The sequence below is a fragment of the Corylus avellana genome, chromosome 3, assembly GCF_965113065.1.
Source record: "Corylus avellana chromosome 3, dhCorAvel1.hap1.2, whole genome shotgun sequence".
NCBI classification, from domain to species: Eukaryota; Viridiplantae; Streptophyta; class Magnoliopsida; order Fagales; family Betulaceae; genus Corylus; species Corylus avellana.
In genome coordinates this window covers 30,497,174-30,524,268 of record NC_142492.1, presented here as the reverse complement: position 1 = coordinate 30,524,268, position 27,095 = coordinate 30,497,174, and the positions used below count along the sequence as shown (strand labels likewise).

Here is a 27,095-nt window from a genome sequence, read left to right as displayed (position 1 = left end):
ACAATCACCTATAAGTTTTAATGCAGAAAACTAATACTTTAATAGGTCATAATATCATGCATGGTCTACCAAAAATATTATCACTTCTCAGCAGGGTTGACTCTATCCCGGGGTACCTGTAATACAATACTAGCGCCCCGGATATTTTATACTACCGTCCATAACACTAGTAGCCCGATTAAGTCTGACTTTCAATGGCCAACACTACTAATAATTTATGTTTTGTAGTGACCTGCCAATCAAGTTTATAGAGTAAGCCCATAACCATTATACCACTCGTACCAGTATTTCATGTCATACGATGCATCTTGTTAATCAATTTTTAAGGCATTTACCAAGTTGCATGAAAAGAAATTATGCTAATAACATACGCGTGCTCAATGAGTTGACATATCGCACATTTTTATGGAAAGTAGTAAATATTTACTTACCTCGTATGCTCACTCAATCCCTCATACATTTCAAGCCCATGTTATAACGAAACATAGTTTATCATTATGTGCAGGACTAGAGAACCTATTATAGATACATAAGATTCTAATCGATAAGCAAACTAGCTAAAATGTCACAAAACCCTAATTTTAACCCATTATAGACATTATTCAAATGTTAAGGCTTATGGTCGAACGTTCAGGCTCGACGTCGAACGTTCGGTCATAATTCAAGGAACGTTCAATGAGGTGTCAAAATGCATGCAAACCTCTTATCCTCAAATCACCACGTAACAAATCTCATCTTAGGCTCCTAATGAATACATGCAAACATAATAAACCATAATATCATGCAAACCTAAGAAAACAAGAGGTGTTTTTTAAAACGTTTAAAAAACAATTTTCTTCTTTTTAAGAGAATAATAGCACAAATTCATCATTGTATCTTAAGACTTTGTAAAGAGCATGAAAATCACAAGAATAATATGAAAACCAGTTGAATAATAGCACAATTTTCTCCTTAATGGCCGTGTATTTCTCTATGGAGAGAAAAATGTGTTTTATTTTCATTAAATCATAAGTTGTGTATTTGCTTCACCATTGTACCTCTATTTATAATACTTGGATCTCATGAGAGAAAGGAATATAAGCCATGTGGGACTAGGATTAGAAATCCTCGTCCTAGGGGAAGCCGGCCAAGGAGTGATTATTTACACTCCTTGCGACTCCCCATAGTACACGGCCATGGGGGAGAATTTCTCTCCCCCATGCGCCTAGAGCTTTAGTCCTAACCCACTCCCACATGCTTAGCAATTTAGGCTTGGGTTTTATCATCAAGCCCAATGCTCTTTTAATTTAACTTTGGCCCTTATGATTAATTCTATTGAGCCCAAAATTTATTTACAAGCCTACAAGAATTAAAATCATGAGCCCAAGGCTCCTTTTAATTCTTTAGCTTGTAGGGATTAAATTATGAGCCCAATGCTCTATTTAATTTCCTAAGTCCAATTTTTCCAATTAACCAATAAGATTAATAAATCTTCTGGCCCATGTTTTATTTAAAATAAAATATTCCAAATAAATAAATATATCTGAGGCCCAATATAAATATCAACCAATTTACATTAGCTCAAAGAGGGACATAAAAATATTATTTGCTTAATAGGCCTGTGATTATGTCTACCTTGACAATGTCACACGACTCTGTATAATCACAATTAATTTCACTAAATAATTGTGACTACACTCTAATAAGTATTTTTGATTTAATCAACTAATCCTCATGACGTACTTATTTATTGCATGTTACTACTCCATAGAATCATTTCATAGTCGAACCAAAGTCTATGTAGTGTTACTTTGTTCACTACATTTTTTCCTTGAGTCACTGATTTAAATTCATGATTATCCTTATATACTTTGTGAGATTGCATCTCACCTTGTACATGTATAAGTTTTTAGTGTACTTACTGAAAACACTCAAGATTGAGCTTTAGGATAACCTTTCCCATTAGATTTAAAACAATGGAAATATTCTTTATCTCTTTGTTATCTGACAAAAGATTTGGATTCCTTATTGAGTTAGTGTTCCCACAATGCTACATGTAATTACTTAACGTATTGAGGTTATTTCGACTGATGATAGGTATCACTCTTTGATACATCAAAGTAACCTACACATCACATTTGAGTTCACAAATAAGCCGTTGTACACATACATCATTTGTTATTACAACATTTATAAACGAATGATGACTCACGTGGTCCTGTTCAGCGTATGACATATCCTTGCCAATACCCCAACATATCAACCTGAAGCCAACCGACTTCTCCTAACCAAGACAAATCATTGAGGTTCGATATGTTATAGTCTAGATGGAATGTTCTCAGTTCCATTTATGACTACGAACAACAAGTTTATAAATTGCAAGAACCTTTGAGTATGATCTTTTGTGATACTCACGCCATTTCTCAAATATAATGCATCTTAGGGATCTCACATACATATAATCGGATAATACACAATCACACATATATGCCATGTAAGAATATAAGTGTAGATGTCAATTGTTTTATAATAATAATTAAAACATTATTTAATCAATTGGAGTTTTGAACACTATTTCTAACAGGTTGCCCAATACTTTAGTCAATGTTACAGAAACTTAGCTCTGATACCATGTTAGAATAACTAGAGAATAGAAGTTTGAATTGAATACTGTATTTATGTGTGTTCTAAATTATGTATAGGAATGTACTATTTATAGTTGAAGAGGCTAGTTAAAATAGGAAATAAAATAATAATAAAAAAAGAATAGACAATATTACACAGTAAAATCAACCTAACATGGTAATATAAGAGATACGAGCTGTGAGATTTGAGATACGAGGTGGATGAACCGTTGTGGTGTATAAGTTGGTAGTTTCTGAGTTTAAGAGAATGTGTGAGAGATAGAGTAATGTTAGAAATCATATTGTGTCCTTCTTGTATTACTCTAAGAATGATATGACATCTAGAATTATAATTGGGCTTATGATTGATCATTATTAAATTTTAAAGAATTTTAAGGTAATTTTAAAAACTACCTCATTTTTTGAGTGACACAAAGGGGATACAAGAATGATTTTTAGAATTACTCGAGAAAAATAGGTTTTAGAAGAAAATGGAAAAAAAGAGGAAATGTTTGACTTTGGTTTTGAACGTAAAAATGGTTACCTTTGGAGTTAAAATGGTGTTTGGGAAGAGAAAAGACGTAGATTAGGTGTTTGTAGAGGATAAGTTGAAATTCATTGTAATCAATTCTTACGTTAACATAGAGATGGATGGTGACCCATAAATATAACTGGAAATAATATATAATATATAATATATAATATAATGTGTAAATACTTTTCATAAAATATATTTTACAAAACGACATGATATTTAGTGTAAAAAAGGGTGGAGAGATATATCCGACACTCCTGTGCATTCCAATATTTTAAAACCTGAACTTTTCTCTTATATATATATATATATATATATATATATATATATTGTGATCTTGTCTTGTATCAATCTAAAGATCTCCGTCCACTTCTTCATCAAAATAGTAGCAGAAATAAAATAAAACTATAATTATGCCCCAAAAATTAAAAACAAAAAATTAAAAGAAGGTGAGTGTGGTTGTCATAATTGCTCTACCCAGCCACGCCACTGTGGTTAGAAAGGACAATGACATGAAAAACAACTCAAGTGAACTAAACTATATAAGTTAGTTTAAAGAGTTTCAATTGTAATTTTAACTAAATCTTTTGGAAAATTAATAATAATAATAATAATAACTTTCTCAAGACAATAACACAGACTTTCTCGAAATATATAGAGTAAACAAAAAGGTCGACCATAAACATATCCATTGCCCTAATTATAAGTAAAGAATATGGATCACCCTTTTCCCTTTTCCCATCTTTGAATATTAAAAAAGAAAAAAAGAAAAAGAAAAAGAGTAAAGAATCTGGAAACATAGATTGTGCAACTGAAAATATTGCATGTGATATGTAGTCAGAGGATGGGAAAGCAGCAAATGGCATGTCCCACTACAAACATCAGTAATTAATGGCAACCAAATATAATAGTACTATGCTTCGGGAGTTAGGGTGGGATGTCTAATTTTAGTACGAAGTTCTAAAAGGCAACTAAAAAGTAACAAGTCATATTCAATGTCTCATGCCCAAATCCTGAGGACTATTGTTTGTTTTTTTTTTTTTTTTGGTTATGAGCTCTTAGAAGAATAGCAATATTGACATTTTTGTTTGGTAAATGGTGGAAGCACCTTAATCCCCAAAATCGTACTAGTGTCACCAGATTGCAAATCTATTGATCTTTACAAACTTGTTAATCTATAAGATTATCAGAACCTCACCAGTCTATAAGATTATAAGACAAGTTAATGAAATTTCAGGGTTTGAATCCGGCAAATTTGTTTGCATTTTTCGTAGGAAAAATTGCTAAATTGATCCCTCAAGGTTGTGACAAATAATTCTTTCAAGGTTTAAAAGTGTAAGTAACTCCCCATGGTATGTTTGTGTAACAAATACCTCCCTTCTTATAAATTCTGGCCATTTTTCTGACATAATCGTTATGAAATTAAAAATTTATCCTAAAAGATATATATATATATATATATATATATATATATATAAAGCAAAAAAAAAAAAAAAAAAGAAGGGTTTGGACTGACGTTGAAGTGGCCAACCACCTTCATGGCTAGGGGTGGTTCAACCACCTCCATAATTGATCAGAAGAGGTGGCTGAACCACCCCCACAGTTTAGCCACCCCTAGAGATCAAATTAGGGGATGGTTGCACTTGCAGAGGTTGAATATGAGAGTGGTTGAACCACACTTATGGGAGTTGTCGAACAACCTTATAGGCATGGGGTCATTTGGCTAACCCCAACGAATCTGAGGTTCGCCGAACAACCCCCAAGCACTTAGGGGTAGTTTAGCCACCCTCTCTTGCAGATTATTTGGGTGACTGAATCATCCCAAGTAGTCAAATCAGAAGATGGTCGAATTGCCCCTAATATTTGTATCTGAGGGTGATCGATTATTATAGGGGTAGTCAAACCATCCATAGGCTGAGGGTGATTTAGCCTCCCTAACGGTTGAATTTGGGGTTGCCCAAATCATCCTTAAGCCTTTGGTGATAAGTCGACCACCCCCTCTAGCCGAATATGGGGATAGCTGAGCCACCTTCACAAATACAAAGGTGGTTCAGCCACTCTTAGAGATTGAATTTAGGGGGTTGAACAATCACCTCTTGCAAATTGTTGGGGTGGTCAAACCAACCCAAAGGCCCTAAAGGTGGTTTGGTTAGCCCTCTAGCCGATTATGAGGGTGCTCAAAACACCCCTATAGCAATGGGGGTGGTCGACCACCCCAATGCCAGCCCCTTTTCTTCTTTTTATTATTAATATTAAGTTGTTTTTTATATTTTATAATTCTTAAGGAAAATCTGTAATTTGATAATGACCTTATAAAACAAATGGCCAAAATTTGCACGAATGAAGTTATTTGTTAGATAGGCATGCCACAAAGAGTTATTTGATACAACCTCCAACTTCAGGGATCAATTTAACAATTTTTCCTTGTTCATAATCTTGCAACTTGCAACACATCATTTTATGGGCATAGTGATTGGGATGCTATTTAATGAGGTTATTTTCTTATCATAATATATATTTTTAATAACAATTAGGACACGTTTAGTACACTGGAATGAACATTATCAACAATATAATACATCATTACACTACATATCTATCGATGCATTTTACACAGCAATCTCTAAGTCATTTTTCAACATTATTTTTTACAAATTCAATAAATTAACTATTAAAGTTGTTGACTTATGTGAACCTCTCACAAATTTAACGGTAGATTCATCTATTCATTACGGAAATGGTTAAAAGATGAAAATAAATAAATTCTATAATTTGTCATATCTATATGCCCAATATTTAAAAAAGAAAAACATTCCACAAGTAAATTTCAACTTCCAAATATGTTTTGGCAAGTGTAATATATTTTTACCAAACCAGGACGTCACTGATTATGACTCGTAAAACAAACCTCACATGGTTTCACACTTTCATGTGCTGGGCTTTACCTTTGTTTTTTCCTTCTCCCTCGCCAAGCACCGACTCTATGGTCGGAGCTTCTTATCACGTAGGAAAAAAAACCCTTTAGTTAACTTCTCTACTCTCTTCCACTGTTTTCCTGCACTCGCAGATCACCATCAGTCCTGCTCTTTTCATTTTCATCATTCACTTCGCCAAGAAAACCCAAAGATTCTGATTATTGTTACTCTATACAATTGTTGATTGATTCACAGAAGCGTGTATTTGGATATGCTATAGAGCGAGTTTATTTTTCATATATGAAACATTTGTGGCTGACCCAAGTGAGCCAAAACCAGTCTGATATGCTGAGAGGCCTTGTTCTGGTGGGTTGTTGATTGAATCTGGGATTTGGGTCAATGTGAATTCTTGATTCGGCAGTGAATTGACAGTGATCTAATGGCTTTTTGATTGAATCTGGGATATTGGTTGGTCGGCATTCTTGATTTGGTGGTGAATTGTGGAAGGAATCGGCAGAAGATGCGGCGGCGGCCGGCCGAGTACCGGCGCGTGGTTCGAAGGAGGCTTTCGTTTTGGATCTGGGCGCTTCTTGGGTTGTTCTCCATTGCTGGCCTCATTTTGTTTGTAGTTCACCATAATCAGCGAGAAGATCGGGTGGAACAGCCGGTTGTGGTAAGAGTACAGAGTACCCTGATGCTGTCTTATTGTATTTTGTTATTATACCATGTGCTTCTTGGATTTAGTGGCTTTAGTTTGTTGAATTTGTTGCTTTCTGTCGTACCCATTTGATTTGATATATATATATAGTTTGAATTGATATCTGATTACTGTTCTTAAGATGAATTGTGCAATAAAGTTCTCTTCTCCTATTTAGATTTCCTATGATTTAATCCTTTGAATATTCTGAACTGGATGTTCAAACCAATATTTAGCCATGTAACTTGAAGTGGATGGCAAGTGTTTTATATGTATCCTGTTTAGTCAAGGAAGTATACACACTGTTCTATTAACTATGATTCAAAGGGTGGTAGTTCTAGCCGAGGCAGAGTTGAGTGGAGGGCTATTCTTGGTTCCATAGGAAGCCTAAACTGCTATCGTGGAATATGAGAGGGTTGAATGAGGAGGACAAATGCCTTAGAGTCAGAAACTTGCTATGAAAGTGGAAGGCAGATGTTATTTGTTTGCAGGAAAATAAACTGGACTACATATCCAGCAGTGTTGTGTGTAGTTTGTGGGATTGTCAGTACTTGGATTGGTTTAGTTTATATTCGAGAGGGGCCTCCGATAGGTTCTTGCTTATGTGGGCTAAGAGGGTGTTGGAGAAAATCGAAGAGTGAGTGGGGTAGTCTACTGTTGCATGCTCTTTTAGAAATGTCGAAGATGAATTCTGTTGGGCTTTTGTGGGTGTCTATGGGCCTAATTCCGATTGTGATAGAAGGTATTTATGGGATGAATTGGTTGGTTTGCTGAGTTGGTGGAACTTGCCATTGTGCATTGGAGAAAGACTTCAAAATCACTCATTTTCCTAGTGAAAGATCGGGTGAAGCTTGTTTTTGTCCCACAATGGTGAAGTTCTTTGATTTTATTTTTGATCAGGGCCTCATGGATATTCCTCTTGCAAGCAAGACTTTTACGTGGTCGAACAACCGGGATGGCTCTTGGTTTGGAATTAATAGATTCTTTGTCTCTCTTGATTGGGAAGCCTAGTTTCCTGAATTGTATCAGACGAGGTTGCTTACGTTTTGCTCAAATCATTTTTCCATTTTCCTTGATTATGGAGGTGTTTACGGTTGCAGAAGATAATTTAAGTTTGAGAATAAGTGATTGAAGTTAGAAAGATTTGTGGATAGAGTGAAACAATGGTGGATTTCTTTTTTTTGATAAGTAATAACCAGTTTTATTAAAAGCGTAAGGCGCCCCAAAGTACACATGGAGAATACAAAAGAATCACCTAACTAGAAAAGGAAAAACGAGCAAGGAAATCAAACAATGGTGGATTTCTTACTACTAAAACTAGCATTCCACTGATGAGTCACTAGAGTCAGTGGATCTGCCGTTGAAGCACCCTTAACACAAGAAATACTGAACAAATCCGGGAGATCTTCCTTAAGGGCATGATCCCCACATCACTTGCCATGCCAAAATCTTCTATTGGGCTTCCTCCCATCTCAAATCTAGTAAAACTAGAAAACTCTCCCCAGCCCTTTCTAATATTCTTTTATAACACAAACCCATGAACCTAATTCAAATACCACCCACTCCACGATCTGCCATATTTAGAATCCATTACCACCATCCGCAAGGCCTCTCTTTCATGCATATAGCGTCATAGCCATTTACCCAAAAGAGTTTTGAATTTTGTGACGGCAAGAGGAGGGTAAGGGTAACATTGAAGTGTCCTCAAAACACAACGATTAAATTGAGAGGGACGAAATTACACTTCGATTCCTAGTTTAGGGACGGAAATCGTATTTTGACCAAAAAATTCTTTTGGATGGTAGGGATTTTAGTTGGGAAGGAGAAAGACCATGGATCTCATGCTAATTAAAGAGATTGTGTCAGCGGTTAGTCTAGGTGGTTTTATTATCGATAGGTACTCCAATATATTTATCAAAAATAAAAAATATGTGGAGGTCTAAATGACTTTTTTTTCTCTCTCTCTTTTTGTTGGTTTATACTTTATTTAATCCATCAAGATAGTAGAAGATAGTCTTCAGTTACTTTGATCAGGAAAAGTATCCCTTACCTTTGAGTTTCCTTTCTAACTACATTCCATAAATTGGGGCTTTTTTATGATCTGTATGAGAGCATAAGGCTAAACATGAATCCAGTTCACCTCCTTTGATGCTTAAACCTTATGCATATTTTTTCTAGAGGAATAGAATAGACATCCCCTTATAGTCTATGTATCTTTATCATGGTAAGGAATTTGACGTTTCAAAAATTGGTTAGCTCAACATTATCTCTACTGTAGTCGGATTACTTAGTATGGCTTTTGTATAAGTTCTTCACATGTCATTGGAAATTTTCCTCTATTGTACTTTCCATGAATATTCTAAATAATTTTCCTCACTTTCAAATTCTGACAAAATATATCCTTCACAATACATGCAACCTCTTTTTAAACCTATTATGGTAATTTCCCTTAAATTTGTGTCTTTTCTGGGGTGAGAAATCAAATGACTAAACTTCAAATTTTTTTTATTTTTTATTTTGATAAGTCTTCAAATATCATGAGAAATCAAATGATATCTCATGATTTTGACTAATACCTTCTTAACAATAGCAATTGAAGTAGTTATTCTTTTCCTGAAATCAGTTTCTGTCTTGTTGTAGAATATCCCTTTAACAAGGTCATATGATGATACATGGCCTAAACGTATTAATGCAAAATGGCTATACTCATTAAACCTTACACTCATTGAGCTCAGGTTTTTACTACCAATTATTTACCCGACTCGCTGGTGTTATATATTTTGCATTTCATTCTCAAAATATTAATTTCTTGTATGCTAGGGTGACATATCAAGGTACTGTTTTCCTTCTCTTTTTACTTTTTACAGCAAGCATTCTCTATCTTATTACTCTTTTCTCTTTTCCACTGTTACTCCACTCCACAAATCATACCACAAAACTTGATCTTAGACCCATCTCCCACCTTATATCTGACAAATCTAAAGAATTCACCCACTCCCTCCTAATGTTTTTCCACACCTCAATCCCAACCCAAAAACCTCATTGTAGCACCACCCTCCCTATATGCTATCATATTTAGCTTCCACCACCGATCTCCACAAGGCGTCCATCTCTTTGGCAAAATGCAATAACCATTTCTACAAGAGAGCTTAGTTAAACTGATTTAGGTTTCTAACTTCCAAACCACTAGGGAAAATCAGCATACACATTTTAAACCAACTAAGATGGAATTTGAACTCGTCACCAACGCCACCCCACAAAAAATCCTCCTGAAGTTTCTTAACTCGGTTATCAACATCAACGGGAATAGAGAAAAAGGGGCCGATAATAAGTAGGTGGTTCTAATTTATGCTCAGAATGTGTCCATTTTCACCAATAGTCGACACTGATGTTGTCATAGCATGTTTCGTTCATGGGTGATGTTAGTTTTGATGTTAAATTGCATTCCATTAATAGGACAATGAATGCATTTTTGGAGATTGGGTTTGGCATTCCATGCTGGTGTTCTGTGATTTTAGGATTAAGGGTTGATATTTTTCTCTTTCTGGTAAATATCAGATGCCGCATGAAACTTGTGCTCTGCCACCTGTGCAATAATATTGATGGGAAGTAGGCCTTAATGATTTCATATGTGAAAACTTTGATGGTAGGGTCTCTCAAGATACTTTAAAGAGAAAGGATTAAAAAATATATAAAGACGTGTTGAGTATGGAGTTTAATTTTAACAGCTGATTTTTTGGGGTCAATTGCGAAGGTGTTCGTTCTCGGGAGACAGTTGATGATCCTGATTTTTCTCAGAACCCTTACACTTAGTATCTAATTACATTTAAGACTCATACTATTAATGATAGACATAAAATTCTTGGTTGTAATTACTTGTATTCATGTTACGCAGATAACAAACCAAATGCCTATTTGATTGTGATTGTTCTTTTATAACTATTAGTTCCTACAACTAATATATGAAGAAAAAGCTGAGCCTCTCCCCATGCCCTTGGAACTGTGATCCTTATCGCAATCCCAATTTGCAGTCATTTACAATTCCCGAAACAGTTCGTTCCCAAAGACAAACAATCAATTGAAATTGTTACCAGTGGAAACTTGCAAAATTTAACCACAGATTGCCAGAATTTAGACATGGAACTTCCGGCAATATCATTTGTGAATATAAGTTTCTAATTTCACTTTAACATGTAAATAAGAAGCTATTGTCAACTCAAACAAACTGTTTGGATTGTGCTTCCTTTCATTTTCTGCTCTTTGGGCCAAATTTACTTTTATGTATTTTTCATGGTCTCTTGTGTACACCATCGGCCCTGGTTTCTCCCATAAATTTATTATTTACATAAAACCTCTTTAAATTACAAGTGAGACTAGTAGCTAAGAGATGTGTGTAGGCAGCTAATTTTCTGGTATGGACATCTCCACATCTCAGTGCAAATAAAACTAAATATTAATATTTTCTTATTTGAATTGGTTTGAATGTTTTTGGCTTGTTGAGAAGCATTGAAATATAAGTGGGGCTTTGAATAATGTGTTTGGGTGCTATATAGCATTGGAATTATAATTTATGATGAAAATTTATTTTTATTTAAACGGAGGCATTTGGAGTTTTAATGGCAAAGCCTTATTGTACTGATTGGAGAAGAAATTTTTTTTAGAGGAAACAAGAAAAAAATAAAAATAAAGAAATACGTTAGCCATTGGTCACTACCTTGGCCACCATGCCGCCATTCACTAGCACCATCATTTGTCACTTGCATTAGCACTGCTACAACTACCTGTCTAAATCTCCCAGCATTGTGAATGAACTGTCACCACCACTGCCACTACCACTACCACTGCCACTGCTACTGGCCACAAATGTGGGTCACTACAATACAACCCTTACTGCTGCTGCCAATAACCTTCACTTATATGATTTGTGCATATATATTACTATAATACATGTAAACATCTTTCAACTTTGAGATGGAAATAAGCATGAGCCTATTCCAACTTCTAAAACTAAGATACCTACTTTCAAAATTTCCTTTATGATATAGTGGCTTTCCATCTAAATCCAGCCAAACAAACTATGCAAAACTGAGTTTTTTGGCATCAAGTTGCGATAAAATTTAGTAATTTGTTAATTGAAACATTAAAAAAAATGCCTCAGTTTTTGTTGATATCAAGAAGAGAGATTTCTTGCAGAAAAGGAAAAGAGAGAGAGAGAGAGAGAGAGAGGCTGACACAATTTAGCTTGGACTGTCTATGATCGCCAACCATGCAGATTGGAACTTTAAATCTTGTTTCCCAGCTGCTTTTTCTCACCTTGATGGGCATGGAGGATCTTCCTAAGACTATTCATTTGGTTGCGTTCAGTGATACAATCAGTTGTAATGTTCTGTGGTATATAGTATCCTGTGTTATGATTTGCTAGTGGACAAGCCTGACTTTTTGGTTCTATTCTCTTTTAAGGGTATTATACTCCACAAAAGTAAATTCTTTTTGAGGCATTTTTCATATGATGACTCGATAGTTATTACTGCAAAATTGTTATGTGATATGGTCCATTGCCTTTTGGATTTGCTGTTTGACTTGGCATGTGACCTCCCTTTGCCAGGAGAGAAATGCAAGATATGAACGGCTTGCTTACAAGGATTTGAACATCACTGAACAACTATTGAGTGCTACCTCATTTTCCCGGCAATTAGCAGAGCAAATGACACTTGCCAAGGCTTATGTCATTATTTCCAAAGAGCACAATAACCTTCATCTTGCTTGGGAGCTGAGCACAAAAATCAGAAGTTGCCAACTTTTGCTTTCAAAAGCTGCCATGAGGGGGGACCCCATCACATTAGAGGAAGCAGAGCCAATAATTAAAAGCCTATCATCTCTCATTTTTAAGGCACAAGATGCCCATTATGATATTGCAACGACAATAATGACAATGAAATCTCATATTCAAGCCCTTGAAGAGCGTGCAAATGCAGCAACAGTTCAAAGCACGGTGTTTGGGCAACTGGCAGCTGAAGCACTACCCAAGAGCCTTCATTGCCTAAATGTTAAACTCACAGCTGATTGGCTTAAAAAGCTATCTCTGCAAGAACTTGCAGATGACAGGAGAAACTCTCCTCGACTTGTGGACAACAATCTCTACCACTTCTGCATCTTTTCAGATAATGTGCTGGCAACCTCTGTTGTTGTCAACTCTGCTGTCTCTAACGCTGATCATCCAAAGCAGCTGGTCTTCCACATTGTCACAAATGGAGTCAACTATGGGGCAATGCAGGCTTGGTTCCTTAGTAATGACTTCAAAGGGTCCACCATAGAAGTGCAGAACATTGAGGAATTTTCTTGGTTTAATGCATCTTATGCTCCCATTGTGAAACAGCTCCTTGATGCAAATTCATGGCGCTACTATTTTGGAGGAGATCAAGATTTAAAGGTTGAGCCAAAACTCCGGAACCCAAAGTACCTGTATTTGCTGAATCACCTTCGGTTTTACATTCCAGAGATCTATCCACACCTTGAGAAGGTAGTTTTTCTTGATGATGATGTCGTTGTCCAGAAGGATCTGACACCACTTTTTTCGTTAGATTTGCATGGAAATGTGAATGGAGCAGTGGAAACTTGTCTTGAAGCATTTCATCGTTATTACAAGTATCTCAACTTCTCAAACGAAATTATCAGCTCAAAGTTTGATCCACAGACATGCGGGTGGGCATTTGGTATGAACGTTTTTGATTTGATTGCATGGAGGAAAGCCAATGTGACCGCACGGTACCATTATTGGCAGGAGCAGAATGCTGATGGGACACTCTGGAGGCTGGGCACTCTTCCTGCTGGTCTCCTAACTTTTTATGGTCTCACAGAGCCGCTCGATCGGAGATGGCACGTGTTAGGGCTCGGATATGATTTGAATATTGACAACCGTTTGATTGAGAGTGCAGCAGTGGTGCACTTCAATGGCAACATGAAGCCATGGCTGAAGTTGGCCATTGGCAGGTATAAGCCTTTATGGGAACGGTACATAAACCAAAGCCACCCATATCTCCAAGATTGTGTCACAATTTGAAATATGCTACTTCTTGATTGCAGGTTATTTATGCGATCTTAAACCTTTTTAAACTCAACCAGTGATATCGCATTATTGTAGAGTCAGAAGTAGAAAGTTTTGACTTCAATAGGAGGTTTTCTTCTTCTTTTTCCCATCATAGTGTCCTGAAAGAAAAAGAATGATTTGTATACTTTAGAAAGTTTAAATGTACTAGGTGAACAGGTTTGGAGGATTCTTTTTTTTGGCTAATGGGGGGTTCACTTCTTTCCCCTTCTACACAGGCTGTAGAATTATTTGTTCCTATACTTATTCTTGTAATAATCTTTCCATATCTTTCAACTATAATGTAATTGAACACAAATATATATTTTTTTTTCTTAATTTCTTTTGTTTTTTGTTTTTTAATGTTATGGTCTGCCAGAAAATCTGGTCTCTTGAGTGAAATAAATTTTGGACTTGGAAAATGATGATGAGCTTCCCATTGTCTTAACTATTAACTTCCTATTCTAGTGATTACTGGTAAATTTAGCTCCCACTGGGAACTTCAGTTTCAGAATTTCTGCCACACTTTGCTAATTCTTCTGTGTTTAGCTTCTTTTGCCATATATGTTTCAGATGATGGCCTGCAGACCTCTCGCATCTCCCAGCAGCATGTACTCTAAAACTTCAATGTTGTGTATATTTGAGCCAATTTCAGGCAAATATATTTAAAACATATATTTTGCTTTTTTTAATTATTTCCCTCTCTTCTCTCTCTGTTTTTGCAGGCCATTTCTCTTTTTTAGCTCTCTTGGTGGTTTAAGAAAACAGTAAAAAAATATTGAGAAATAGTATTTAAAAGAAAATAGAGAAAGGAATAGAAGAATTTGTTGGAGTTTTTATGTAAAAAAAATAGTAGGGAAAGTAGTAAATAATGCTTTTTTATTAACTAAAATGCATAATACCGTTGGAGATGCTTCAACTTAAAGTAGTAAAAAATGCTTTTTTATTAACTAAAACATATTACTAATACTTCAACTTTATCTCTTTTCATCGAAGTATAGTTTGCATGGCCTGATGTTCCTGATTTTTAAGTACCTTCAACTACGTATTATCAATAAAATAGCTAGATGTATAAGCCTAACAAACGTTGGGATGGTAATATAGATGCGTTTTTATACACACTTCGCGATCACACAAATATTGAACTTGGGCTTCAAAAGCCGCCCGATCAATATAATGTAATGAGGATCAATTGTTGAAATGAAACTTTTTGCAAACTTACATGGCTGGATGGTCAATGTTACGAACTTAAGTTCGCAATGAGATAAATTAGGTTCTAAGGGAACCTAGACTTTAGATTCTAACAGAACCTAGACCTTTCAAACACAAGATTTGTGATTAATTCTTTTCATGTCTTTATTCATATATAACATAACCTCTTTAAATAGATGATTAATTACATATTATATAAGAGAGCTAGGGTTGAGTCATCAAGAGACTCTTATTAAAATAATACCATAACCTTAATACGGTTAGGGTTAGCCGACTTATGCTAACATATATATAGGGGTGTCAAAAATTACCGGGAAACCGGAACTGGAACTGGAAAACTGGGAAACCAGTTCCGGTTCCGTTTGGGAAAAACTAAAAACCGGGTACCCCGGTTCCGGTACCCAGTTATTAACGGGAACCGGGGTAACTCTTATATATATATATATATATAATATTAAAAAAATTTAGAAACTATTTATATACTTATATTTATGAACTATTTTTATTGTAAGAGGTATTTCTTTTGGTTGGTAGATTATTTAAATACTTGTTTTATTTTTTCTTTTTGGGTTTTGAATTGTTGTAGTAAGGGTATTTCTTGTGCGATTTATTTAAATACTTATTTTTATTGTTTTAATGTTTTCTTTATGTAACTAATTTAAAATGATTTTTAGGGCATTTTAAAAAATGGAATTTTTATTTCTAAGGCCCATATAGGCAAAAACATTGATTTTTTTTTTTTAGGATTTTTGGGCTTTTTTAGTTTTTAGTTTTTTTTTAAACAATCACAATAAAGCCCAGTTAATTTGGACAAAAATGCTAATAATTTTTTTGAAAAATGGGCCAATTATATGAAAGAATAGGCTTATTTTAGGTCAAATACCTAAAATAACCAAAAAAAAAAAAACAATTTTCTTAAAAAACCGGTTACTGGACCGGGTACAAACCGGAACTGGCCAGTAACCGGGACCCATGTTTACCAGGACCCGATTCCGATTCCGGTTGCCTAAAACTAAAAACCGGGATACCCCGGTTCCAGTCCCCAGTTTCGGCCAAAAACCAAAAAACCGGACCGGATTAACACCCCTACTAACATAATATAAATTTAATACATAAAACTAATATGGCTAGCCTAATATAGAAAGGCCCGTAATATATAGTCAACTATTTCTTAAGTTTGCATTTATACTCCCTCATCCATTTTGATAATTCGTAGGTGTGATTTTTTACAGCTTCTACTGTCAGGTTTGTTCCAAAGTATACCTTTCTCTACATACAAGTTATAATCAAAACAGTATTACTAATAACATTCAAACAAACTATAATGGCAATACAAATTGAATAGTTTAAATATATTTATAAAAAGAGGTCTTACCTGAATGAAGTCCCACATCTTTTCTTTTTTTTCTCATCAGGCACAAGCCTCTACTCGTTAGGGATTAGGGGGTACAAGTCAGCTGTTCTCACAAGGAGAGCACAAAAGAGAGGAGCTTCTCACTACCCATTCCTTTTGGCTGACATTCATCATTCATTTTTATGACCACCCGCAATCTATCACGTAATGCCCAAATATTGCCCATTCTAGCAATGTTCATTTTATCGCGAAATCCTATGTGATCGGTAATTCATAATGAATTTTCCCTTAAAAGATATTTTAACGCGTAAAATATAAGTAAAACAAATTGTAGAATGGACTTCAAACTGCATACCAATAACAAAATCAATAAAATCCAAAACACCATTCCTATACTTGGGATCGTTCGTGTGTAATGTGATCCAACTCTTGTTCATAACTTGACTACATTATAAATAAACAAGCATATTGGAACTAATTACACATAATATAAACTACGATGAAAATCAAGCGAGCCCATGAATATAATGAAAATCAAGCACATGATGTGAAAATCAAGCTCATGCATGCCCTTATTGCAGGAGTGTGATGCTTGTACTTGAGTCCAAATACTAAATTACCACCCTCTAAGATCTCAATATTACTAAAAGAACACATGCATGGCATATGTATTGGTACGGATGATTTCATATTCTGTTTAGTGTATTGGTTTTATTACATTCCTTGATCATTTACTCTGATATATGTTATAGAGGTACTGAAAATATATGCTTTTATACTCCAATAAAAAAAAAAAAATCAATCAAATTAGTTTAAAATGATGTACAAGATGTTTGTTTTCAAAATCAGACCAACAAATGCAAAGTACTTATAAGATATATCCTCTCAAATTTTATCTCTTATTTCAGAATCTACAGATAGCTAGCTTGCAAAGAAAACTGCCTAATATTATACTGGGGAAGTGCTTTGAGAATATTTTCGTCCCATGGCCGTGAATCACTAGGGGTAAGAGAGGTCATTTTGACCCCCTTGGCCGTATACATACTACATGGACTGTGATTAGAAATCACAATCTCACATGGCTTATATTCATACCTCTCCAAAGATCCCAGTATTATAAATAGAGATATAATAGAGAAACAAAATACAACAATTGAAAAAACACCACTCCACATAGAGTAATAGACGGCCACTAAGGGAGAAATTCTCTCTAGTTTTTTCTCTAATCCCTGAGAAAAAATTTTCTGACCCCCCACTCACAATCATGTTCAGTCATCTAAGAGAAGATCTAATAGGGGAATTGTGTCCTCAATTATTTGAAGATCTTGAAGTTCTTAAAGAATTTCAAGATTATCAAGATGTTTTTGAAGAACATTATGAAGATCATTAAGAAGTTTTTCAAGAACGCGAAGAATGCGAGGAAGATGAAGAACAAGATGTGATGAACATCGGTTCATACTACAAGTTTGCAAACATGCTTAAACATGGATTGCTCAGCCCTACACCTATTGAAGAATAGATGCATGGTCCTACGCTCCAATGCGAGAGGTTGAAGCTACATGTAAGTAACATTAACTTATATGTTTGTTTTAAATCTTGTCATGTTTCTCTTGAAGACTCAAGGTCTTAGGGATTGTTTTTATTCCACTACGTAAAGTAAAATTTTTGAATTTTACGGAATCGATCACAACAAAAGATTCTACCATTAGTCGCACTTGTAGGTTAAAACGCACCTAAACACCTAAAATTTGGTCTTTTAGACATTCTGCAAACTGAACGTTTGATCGTTCCTCACAACATTCAACTCGTTTCTCAACCCATTCAATCATTTCCTACTACCTAACACAATAATAAGCACAAATCAGTCATCAAGACAACAGCCTAACACCAAAGTTCAAACCTTGGATTCTATACAAATTTATGCCAGAGCAGATTTTTGACCCAGAACAATGGGGCCACAAACACCCACTCAACAACAAGGATCTACATGTTAACACCTTAAACGGTAATAGATAAATAACAAAGTAAACAAAGTACTCTATGTCTTCAAATAGTTCAACTTCCTAACCTAGAATCCTCAGCATACCATCAAAAATCATTCTAAGACACTCTAATTAACAGCAACCACACACAGGAAAACACGCTATAACTAAAAACCAAACAAGAGTTAAACAAGTATAAAACACAAAAGAACGTAGCTAGCTTTACGTACGGACGCCACATCAGACACCATGCAAGGTGGTGCTTTTTTACGGAGACTTGGGTTCAGCCGGCTTCAGTGTTCCTCTTTCTACATTATGATTCTCAAGACTTGTTGATGCGGTAGGTATTTCAGGCAGTTCACCTATACCATGGGATGCATGTGAGTAACAAAAATAAGATTACCTAGCTCCTATTGTACAGTGTAATTAAATAGGAGAAGCCTCTAATTCTTCATAAAAATCCAATTCTCTCTTAACCTTTTCTTTTCTAAATTCTACACTAGCCCTTTTTTGACGAAAAAACTATATGAAAAAAAAATAAAAATAAAAAAGCTATTGCGAATCAAAGACGGGTCCATTTGGTCGTCCCATGAAATTTGATGGGTCTATTTGAATTTGGGATAGTCTCTACTCAACAAATCCTATATTTTTAAGGAACAATATAAAAATCCTAACCATGCATCTTTACCCCCTCCAAAAAAAAAAAAAAAAACTGTTTTTGAATTTATAGGAGTATTTTTGTTTTATTGAAAAAAAAAATTATTAGTATTTCTGTGTTTCGCATGATAAAAGGGGTATTTTACAAATTTTTAATAGTTTAGAGGGACAATAATTCAATCGGTAGTTCCGGTGATATTACAAATTGTGCGTTAGTTTGAATTGGGGCATTTGTAAAAGAGAAAAATTCACTTACACCCTTGATCTTTCATAACATTTATAATCATACCTTTAAACTTTAAAAAGTGTTAATTTAATGTATCATTCTTTTAATTTTTTTTCAATTTCACCAATCCATTAAATTTTTTCATTAAATACTAAATTGACAATTTTTAAAGTTTAAGGGTATAATTGCAAAAGTGATGAAATATTAGAATCGACAAATGAAGTTTTTTTTTTAAAAAAAAAAAAAGAACCAAAAAATTTCCAAAATTTTGAAAGGGTGACTTTTTCTTCTTTTTTTTTTTTTTTTTTCTGTTTTAAGTACAAGAAGCAAAAAAGGTAAAAATTAACAACAATCATTAATGTTGTTATGCCTTCATTAATTCAAGATGAGCTTGTGAATTACAATATTAATGGTATATATATATATATATATATAGTTCCTAACTAATGAAAGTCACAGTTCAACTCCTTTAGGAAAGAATTGGAGCTTGGCTTGGAAGATCATGCACCCACCCATCACCATCCCTCCGTTTGCCGCTCCACCACCTGATGCCGACCTCCCACCACCATCTTCCCACTTGCCATATATATTCATTCATCTGCCGGCCGGCCCACCTTACGCACAGTTATCCACATGGATAACACGCAACGCAATCACCCTCTTAACAACTTTCCAAATCATCATTAATATTAAATCATTACAATTATAATATGTTTATGTAAGAGAAAATCTGGAGACAGATTTATGTGGGTGTGGGGTCCACTTTGGGAAGTGTGTTAAGCAGGAATGAAGATCGAAGTGAAGATACTAAAACTAGGCGTGATTCTTGTTTGTTCGGGATTTGATACAACCTTTTTTAATTACCTAAAACAAATCTAGATTTGGTAGATTTGTCCTACATGCGAATGATGGGTGCCCGGCCTCCATTAAAAACATGACGAATAAAACACATCCAACTATTTAATTGACCATAAGAACCCTCCAACTAAAAGACAAAAATGTTCATAACCACACCATCAAACAACTATTTAATTGACTGTTTTTTTTTTTTTTTACCTAAAGAACTAAAATCCTTTGAGAATTTACTCTCATGTTTTTAAATGTATATTCCTTAACGTGGTAGTGCTTTTTTACGTTAAAAAATGTGCGTTTAAGAGTGTAAAAGTGAAAATGTATAGCATTTCTCAAAAATATTATAAAAAATTACGTGAAAATCAAACAAAATATGAAAGAGAAAAATCGACGGGATATCGATATTTAGGAGACATTGCCTTATATATATATATATATATATATATATATATATATATAATGTTTTGAGACATTGTCTTCGTTTCTCTTGGCTGCGGCAAGAGAGGGTTTCTCCTTAATTATGAATAGGACGGTTTTGATTGTGTGTGAACTTATTCTTTGAAATTTTTTAAAAAAAGTTGAAGTGTCAATTTTCTATTAAAGTTTGTAAAAAAAGATTTTACACCATATCCTAATAATAAGGGCTCTCAAAATGTAAACACTTAAAAATATGAAAATAGAAGTGTATCACCCTTCATATTATTACATATATAATGGTTACATAAAGAAAATTGTAGGTGTGGGTTCATTATCCAAGAAAGATCGTCTCTAGGGTAATTTAGTGAACTAATAGAGGGGCATTAGGGTCTAGAGAGAGAGAGAGAGAGAGAGAGAGGAGAAGGCTTCTGGGTCCCCCCCTCCCACACCTTCTCAGTTGGAGTGGCTCTAAGAATATAGATATAAAAGTAAAACGACATGAGTCGTCCTGCACAAAGAAGAATAAAGGCAATAGACAGCCCAACGTACAGAGTATGTCCATTATAATACAATCTCATCTCCCCTCCCTTTTGTCTCTCCCAATGCTTCAACTCATCCATCTCCCACCACCACCACTACTTCTCATCACCATCTTTTAGACACTTCTCCTTCTTCATCTTCCTCAATCATTTTCCCCTCATGGGCTCCAAAATCCGAAGGAAGCAGCAGATGTGGTACGTGCCGCAGCCATTGACGCCGCTCATGGAATGGCCCGACCCGGAACTCCAAGAAGAAGGGAGCAAAAAGGAGAGCTCTTGGGAGGTCATACGTGAATGGTTTAGAGCAACAAAAAGTTCTCCCGGTGCCAACTTTTCCGGTTCCTTGGACGGAAATATTCCTGCCAGGAGGCAAGATTTGCGGCTCTTGCTTGGTGTCCTAGGTTGTCCCCTCGCTCCAATTCCCCTGGTCATCAATGAACCTACTGATCATCCCCTCCACATGATAGAGAAAGACATTCCTATGGTACGTAGGAATTGAGATCTCCTCAAATTTTCTTTAAATTTAAAATTTTTAAATTCATAAATATCAACGGTCCATTTCATCTAAACGTTCATCTCTTTTTGTTTTATTATACTATGATGTGTGTCAGTTTCTGTTTCTAATACCGTGTTAAAGTAGGCTGATATAATTGTGTTGTTATGGGACAGGACACTTCGATTGCGCATTATATTATACAGCAATATTTGGCGGCGACGGGATGTCTAAAACGGGAGTGTGCGAAGACCATGTATGCGACAGGGATGGTGAAGATGATATGTTGTGAAACGGAGGTTTCAACTGGGAAAAATGTGAAGACGTTGGGAACAAGGAGTGGGGAGAATGGTTGCTTTGTTCTTTGGCAAATGTTGCCCGGAAAGTGGTCTCTGGATCTGGTTGTGGGGAACAATCAGGTGATTGCTGGTAGTGATGGCAAGATTGTTTGGCGGCACACCTCTTGGCTTGGCACTCACGCCGCCAAAGGGCCCCAACGCCCGCTCCGCCGTATCATTCAGGTACTACCACCATCCAAAAATATTACTGTTTTTATCACACCCATTTTATATCGGTTAATTTAACATGTTTTATAATAATTACATAACATTTTTTGTATTTTGAAACTTCGACCTCAATTAATATAAAATAAATATGATAAACTAGTATAAAAAGTATCATTATTCAAGTAGGCTCATGACAATATAGTTCTCCTTAAGGCATTTTCCTACACAGCCATACTTACGAAAATAGGGTTTAGGTAAATCAAACAAATTCATGTCATTTAAGCTAAACCCAAAACCTTGCTCTCATGATAATGTTCGACAAAGGTAATAATTTTTTACATTACCTAAAAATTAAGACGAATTCAATATAAAACTAATAAATTATTTAGGCTCGTAGGACACTATCTAAAACAATAATACACCCCCACTAGATTTTTTTTTTTTTTTTTTTTTTTAACAATTAATTGAAGGTGATGGATGATGGATGGCAAAGGGGAGAAGGGTATTCAAAATCCTTTAGCGGACAAAGATGGATGAAATGGTATGTTTAGCTGACAATGATAGAGAAACTGTCCCATGCTTTACCCTACAGGGTTTCTTTTTTGTAAACACTCAGAGCCAGTAAGGGGATAGCACGTGATTATCTTTGTGACGTCATCTGCGATCATATGTAGCTGTTGGTCGTCTTGGGATTGTTGCTCACTGTTCCTAAAGTGTATTCTATATTATTTTGTCATTTTCCCTTTGCCTTTAACTTTTCCTTTTTGCACTTTAGTCAATAATGTCGCATTTATTGCATCATAACCCCTGCTTTTTCTTGTCGTTTTTTTCCCTCTTCTTTTTTTTTTTTCTCTTTTCTTTTCTACTTATTCTCATCCAGTTCTTTTTTTTTTTTTTTGGTGAAAAATAAAACTAAAAGACTTTTTTTCTTTGGTAATTTTTATTTTTTTAATTTTTCAGTAAGTAATAGAAGCATCAAAGTGCATCTTTTTCATATGTATTTTCAGAGCCAAACTTTTTTCTTTTTCTTTTTCCTTTTATCAAATAAATAAAGAAGATTTTGTAACTCAGATTGAGATTCTCTAAGTTTTCTCTAGAGTCTTTAGAATAGTGGAAAAAGTTAGTTAAAAATGGTTTATATTAATTGAAATATCAAGTTTTAAGTAACATACAAAAATATACGAGGTGAGATTACAGATTACCTAAAGATTGATTAGTACTGAAAGAGTAAAGGTAAGGTAGAAACTCATATTTTATCTCATAATTATTTAATAATATTAGTATCATAATTTTCACAAGCCTTTAATTTTTTATTTTTTAAAAAAATAAGAATTTATTCAAATATTAGTTGAAACTGACACATTAGTATTGTAAAATAATTATGTGATAAAAAAAACATAGTTTTTAGCCTTATTTCATTTTTAATTAGCTTAAAATGTTATTTATTAGATTATTATATGACTGTCATATAATTAGAATGATATAACGCTGAAAATCAGTCATTAATATATGCATATGTTGATCCAATAACTAATTTTCAACATTAATTAATCTTGTATTATTTATTTACTCAAATCAAATGGTTTGGTTATAATTAATAACTATGATGAATATTATATTTGCAGGGCCTAGATCCAAAAACCACAGCCAGCTTATTTGCGAATGCCCAATGCTTGGGGGAGAAACGAATCGGGCACGACGAGTGCTTTGTGCTAAAAGTATCCGCCGATCGGGCGGCGGTGATGGAAAGGAACGAGGGCCCCGCCGAGGTGATCCGTCACGTATTGTACGGCTACTTTTGCCAAAAGAGTGGCCTCCTTGTGTATCTAGAGGACTCCCATCTCACAAGGGTACTCACCCCTGAAAACGAGTCGGTGTATTGGGAGACCAGCATCGGAAGCAGCATCGGCGACTACAAAGACGTCGACGGCGTGCTCATCGCTCATCAGGGAAGGTCGGTCGCCACCGTTTTCCGGTTTGGGGAGTCGTCCCAGCAACATAGTCGGACAAGAATGGAGGAAGTCTGGAAGATTGATGATGTCGTCTATAATGTTCCCGGACTCTCTCTCGACTACTTCATCCCTCCGGCTGATATCGCCGATAACGTACACTCCGGCCCCTTGATTGACTAACCTTAGGAGTGTATTTTCCTTTTATGTTTTTTCTTTTTCTTTTTTTGCTAATTACAATATAATATTGGTGGGTTTATGGTGTAATTTTTTTTTTTTTTATTTATTTAATGTGTTTATTGTAGTTTTGCAGATATATGCTTTCAATTTGAGTAATGCTAGCTACTATACTTTTATTTCATTTTCATTTTACTGAGTTAATGTGACAGTTTTCATCAGTCCTTGTTAAAATAAATAAATAAAAATTCAGGACTGATGGGTACTAATACATCAATTCTGTAAAATGTAAGTGAGATGTAGGTATAGTAGTTAGCATTACTTTTTAAATTTCCCCGTCATTAAGACGAAATGATCAATTCAAGTAGTGGATGGAATAAGAATTTAGTTTTTTTTTTTTTTTTTTTTTTTTGGCATGTAAGGGTTTTGGTGTTTCTAATGCATTGTTATCAGAAAATGCCTCGACTCAAAGTCGCATCTATTTTAAGTATCCCTTTTTCTAAATTTCTTCTTGTGTAGACTAAATAGTCTTAAAAGGATGAATGTATTACAAGAAGTGATATGCATATACTCCACGCTCACACCTTCAAATGCATATTCTTTGACGTAACATACTAACATTGAAAAGTACAATTGAATTCAAAATTTAATAATAATTTTCACTATTACTTCAGAAAGTATGCACTTAAGAGTATAAAAATAAAAATGTATGTAACATTTCTCATGTATTTTACATTGATTTTAGTCTTTGTTTGTCACACATTGACATCTTGGGCATTGATCGAGCACGACAAAATATCATCCTTTTTTACCTCATCCTCCATCTTACTGTCTTCATCTATTGATGGTTTGGCTGAATTGAACATATATGCAAGTTGATCGTATGTTGGATAATAGCAACCTTTGATGTCATATCAAAATAGTTGGAATGTCGGCATCTGGTGGTGGTGCTCACTACCAGTAAATGATGCTACTCACTTACCATAAAACCCCTTAGCAGAGAAAGAGACCCAGAGAGAGAGAGAGTTTGTAATATGGAGCTGGCTCCATCACAATATAAATACATAAATATTTATATTTCATCAAGATCTAATGGGCTTCAAGAGCCCATCTTGAACCAGTCTTTGGATCCTTTATATATGAACAAAGCACAATATATATAACTTTGGCAATACATATGTTTTGTTAGTTCAAGGATAAACATTTAAGCAATAAAAGATTCTAAAAAAAAAATCATTTATATAAATCATGAATAATCAGTCTCTAAGAAATAAACTCTAAATTGATAAACAATACTTTACTGCACTGCATATTTCAAAACATCCATTAGATACTCAGAAAATAATTTTCTGGATCCATAGTCCGAAAATTACAATGATTTAAAAAGACAACTCTTGAATCTTTATTCCAACTTCAAATTTCAAGGTCCGTCTTTTCCTTTCTTGGTTCTCCGGTTTCCTAGAATCCCTGCGCGCAATTTGATTGCACATGATTAGCCCAAAATCCACACACTAGGAAGTCAGTGAGATTCTTTACTAATAATGTGTTTAATCAAAAACAAAACTTGTACCTAAACGTATGAATTGAATGTCAAATACTCAGTGCAATTTCTTACTCAATGCCCATTCTCCTTGCAATAGACACATATCCCTTTGGCCTTGCCTTCGGACTTAATTGTTCCCAGTTTTATTGACGCCAACAACAAATGTATTGCCATCCTTCTTGGTTTCCTTCCCCTCTTCACCTCTCAGTACTAAGCAAGAAGTGTTACCAACCACCATACCAAGCTAATTTTCCATCATGCTATCCGCTGCATCACTCTTTAATTAAGACGAAGATCAAACATCTTTGCCTTTAATCTTACGTTTGAATTCCTCAAATAAGAGTATGATGAATTTGAGGATTTCATCAATCCTAGATTGATTATTTGCCTCAGCACTTAGTAGACCAAGGTCTTTCAACCTTACAACCTCGTTGTCTATTGAAATTACTTCAGCCATCTCGGTATTTATGTCCTATTTGGGAACAAGATATTGTCTTCCGAATTGCTTCCAAATATTCTAACATATCTGAAGCACAAGGGAAGTTTTGTAACTACTTTTAAAGTTCAGGTGTCAATGATGTCAAAATAAAATCTTTTGCAACATCATTGGTATGCTCTCACTAACTTTAGTTCAATGCAGTATCATCTGTGGCATCTAATGTATGCTGCTCTAGGTGAATTTGCACAAGATCGTGCCCTTCCTTTGTCATAGAATTATTATACTCCAGTTTCCATTGTTCATATGTAAAATTAGAAATAATGATGAGATGACCAACTAGTATTGCACAAGAATCAAATGATGAAAGACTTAAAAATATTAAGGAACAATTATCAGGGGATATAACAATTTAGCAAATCAATATAATATGAAACCCAAAGAAAACATATAATATTAAAACGTAACAACAACATAATCCTTGTAATTAAAAATATCATCCGCAAGGAGCGAGGCCCGTGGCCAAGGCGAGTTGCCTTTAACTACCGTAATTTAGGCGAGACTACTTTCTCATTATTAACATATTGTAGATGTTAACTTCTTGTTGTTTTCCCTCGAGTCTCTAACTTTAAGATGACAAAGCTCCGCAAGGGGGTAATATCTTAAGTTAGTTAAGTGTATGGCATTAAGTAGATTTGACGCGATTTTCAAGTGACTTCACGGCAATATGGTCACCCTTGATACATAACTACATCTCATCTATCCTTTAAGGAAGTCTAATTTTGTAATCTACAGAGTAAAGACACACTCTGTAGGGAGCAAGGCCCATAGCCAAGGTGAGATGCACTCCATCATTACTATAGACCTATGATGGAGACTACGAGATTCAAATTATTGATTCTCTCTCCCACTTGATAG

General features: G+C 34.9%; 2 protein-coding genes across 2 annotated transcripts; both read left to right on the top strand.

Annotated features, from left to right (window-relative positions):
• The first annotated feature begins 6,068 nt into the window (after window positions 1-6,068).
• GAUT11 (galacturonosyltransferase 11) lies at window positions 6,069-14,306 on the top strand. The gene is made up of 2 exons (XM_059587042.2): window positions 6,069-6,726; window positions 12,356-14,306. The coding sequence occupies exons 1-2, from the start codon at window positions 6,574-6,576 to the stop codon at window positions 13,808-13,810; spliced, it is 1,608 nt and encodes a 535-aa protein (XP_059443025.1). The 5' UTR covers window positions 6,069-6,573; the 3' UTR covers window positions 13,811-14,306.
• Window positions 14,307-21,077: 6,771 nt separating this feature from the next.
• On the top strand, window positions 21,078-24,288 carry LOC132175417 (C-type mannose receptor (DUF620)). The gene is made up of 3 exons (XM_059587366.2): window positions 21,078-21,557; window positions 21,743-22,087; window positions 23,698-24,288. Exons 1-3 carry the CDS (start codon window positions 21,234-21,236, stop codon window positions 24,202-24,204), a joined length of 1,176 nt encoding a protein of 391 aa, XP_059443349.2. The 5' UTR covers window positions 21,078-21,233; the 3' UTR covers window positions 24,205-24,288.
• The last annotated feature ends 2,807 nt before the right edge of the window (window positions 24,289-27,095 follow it).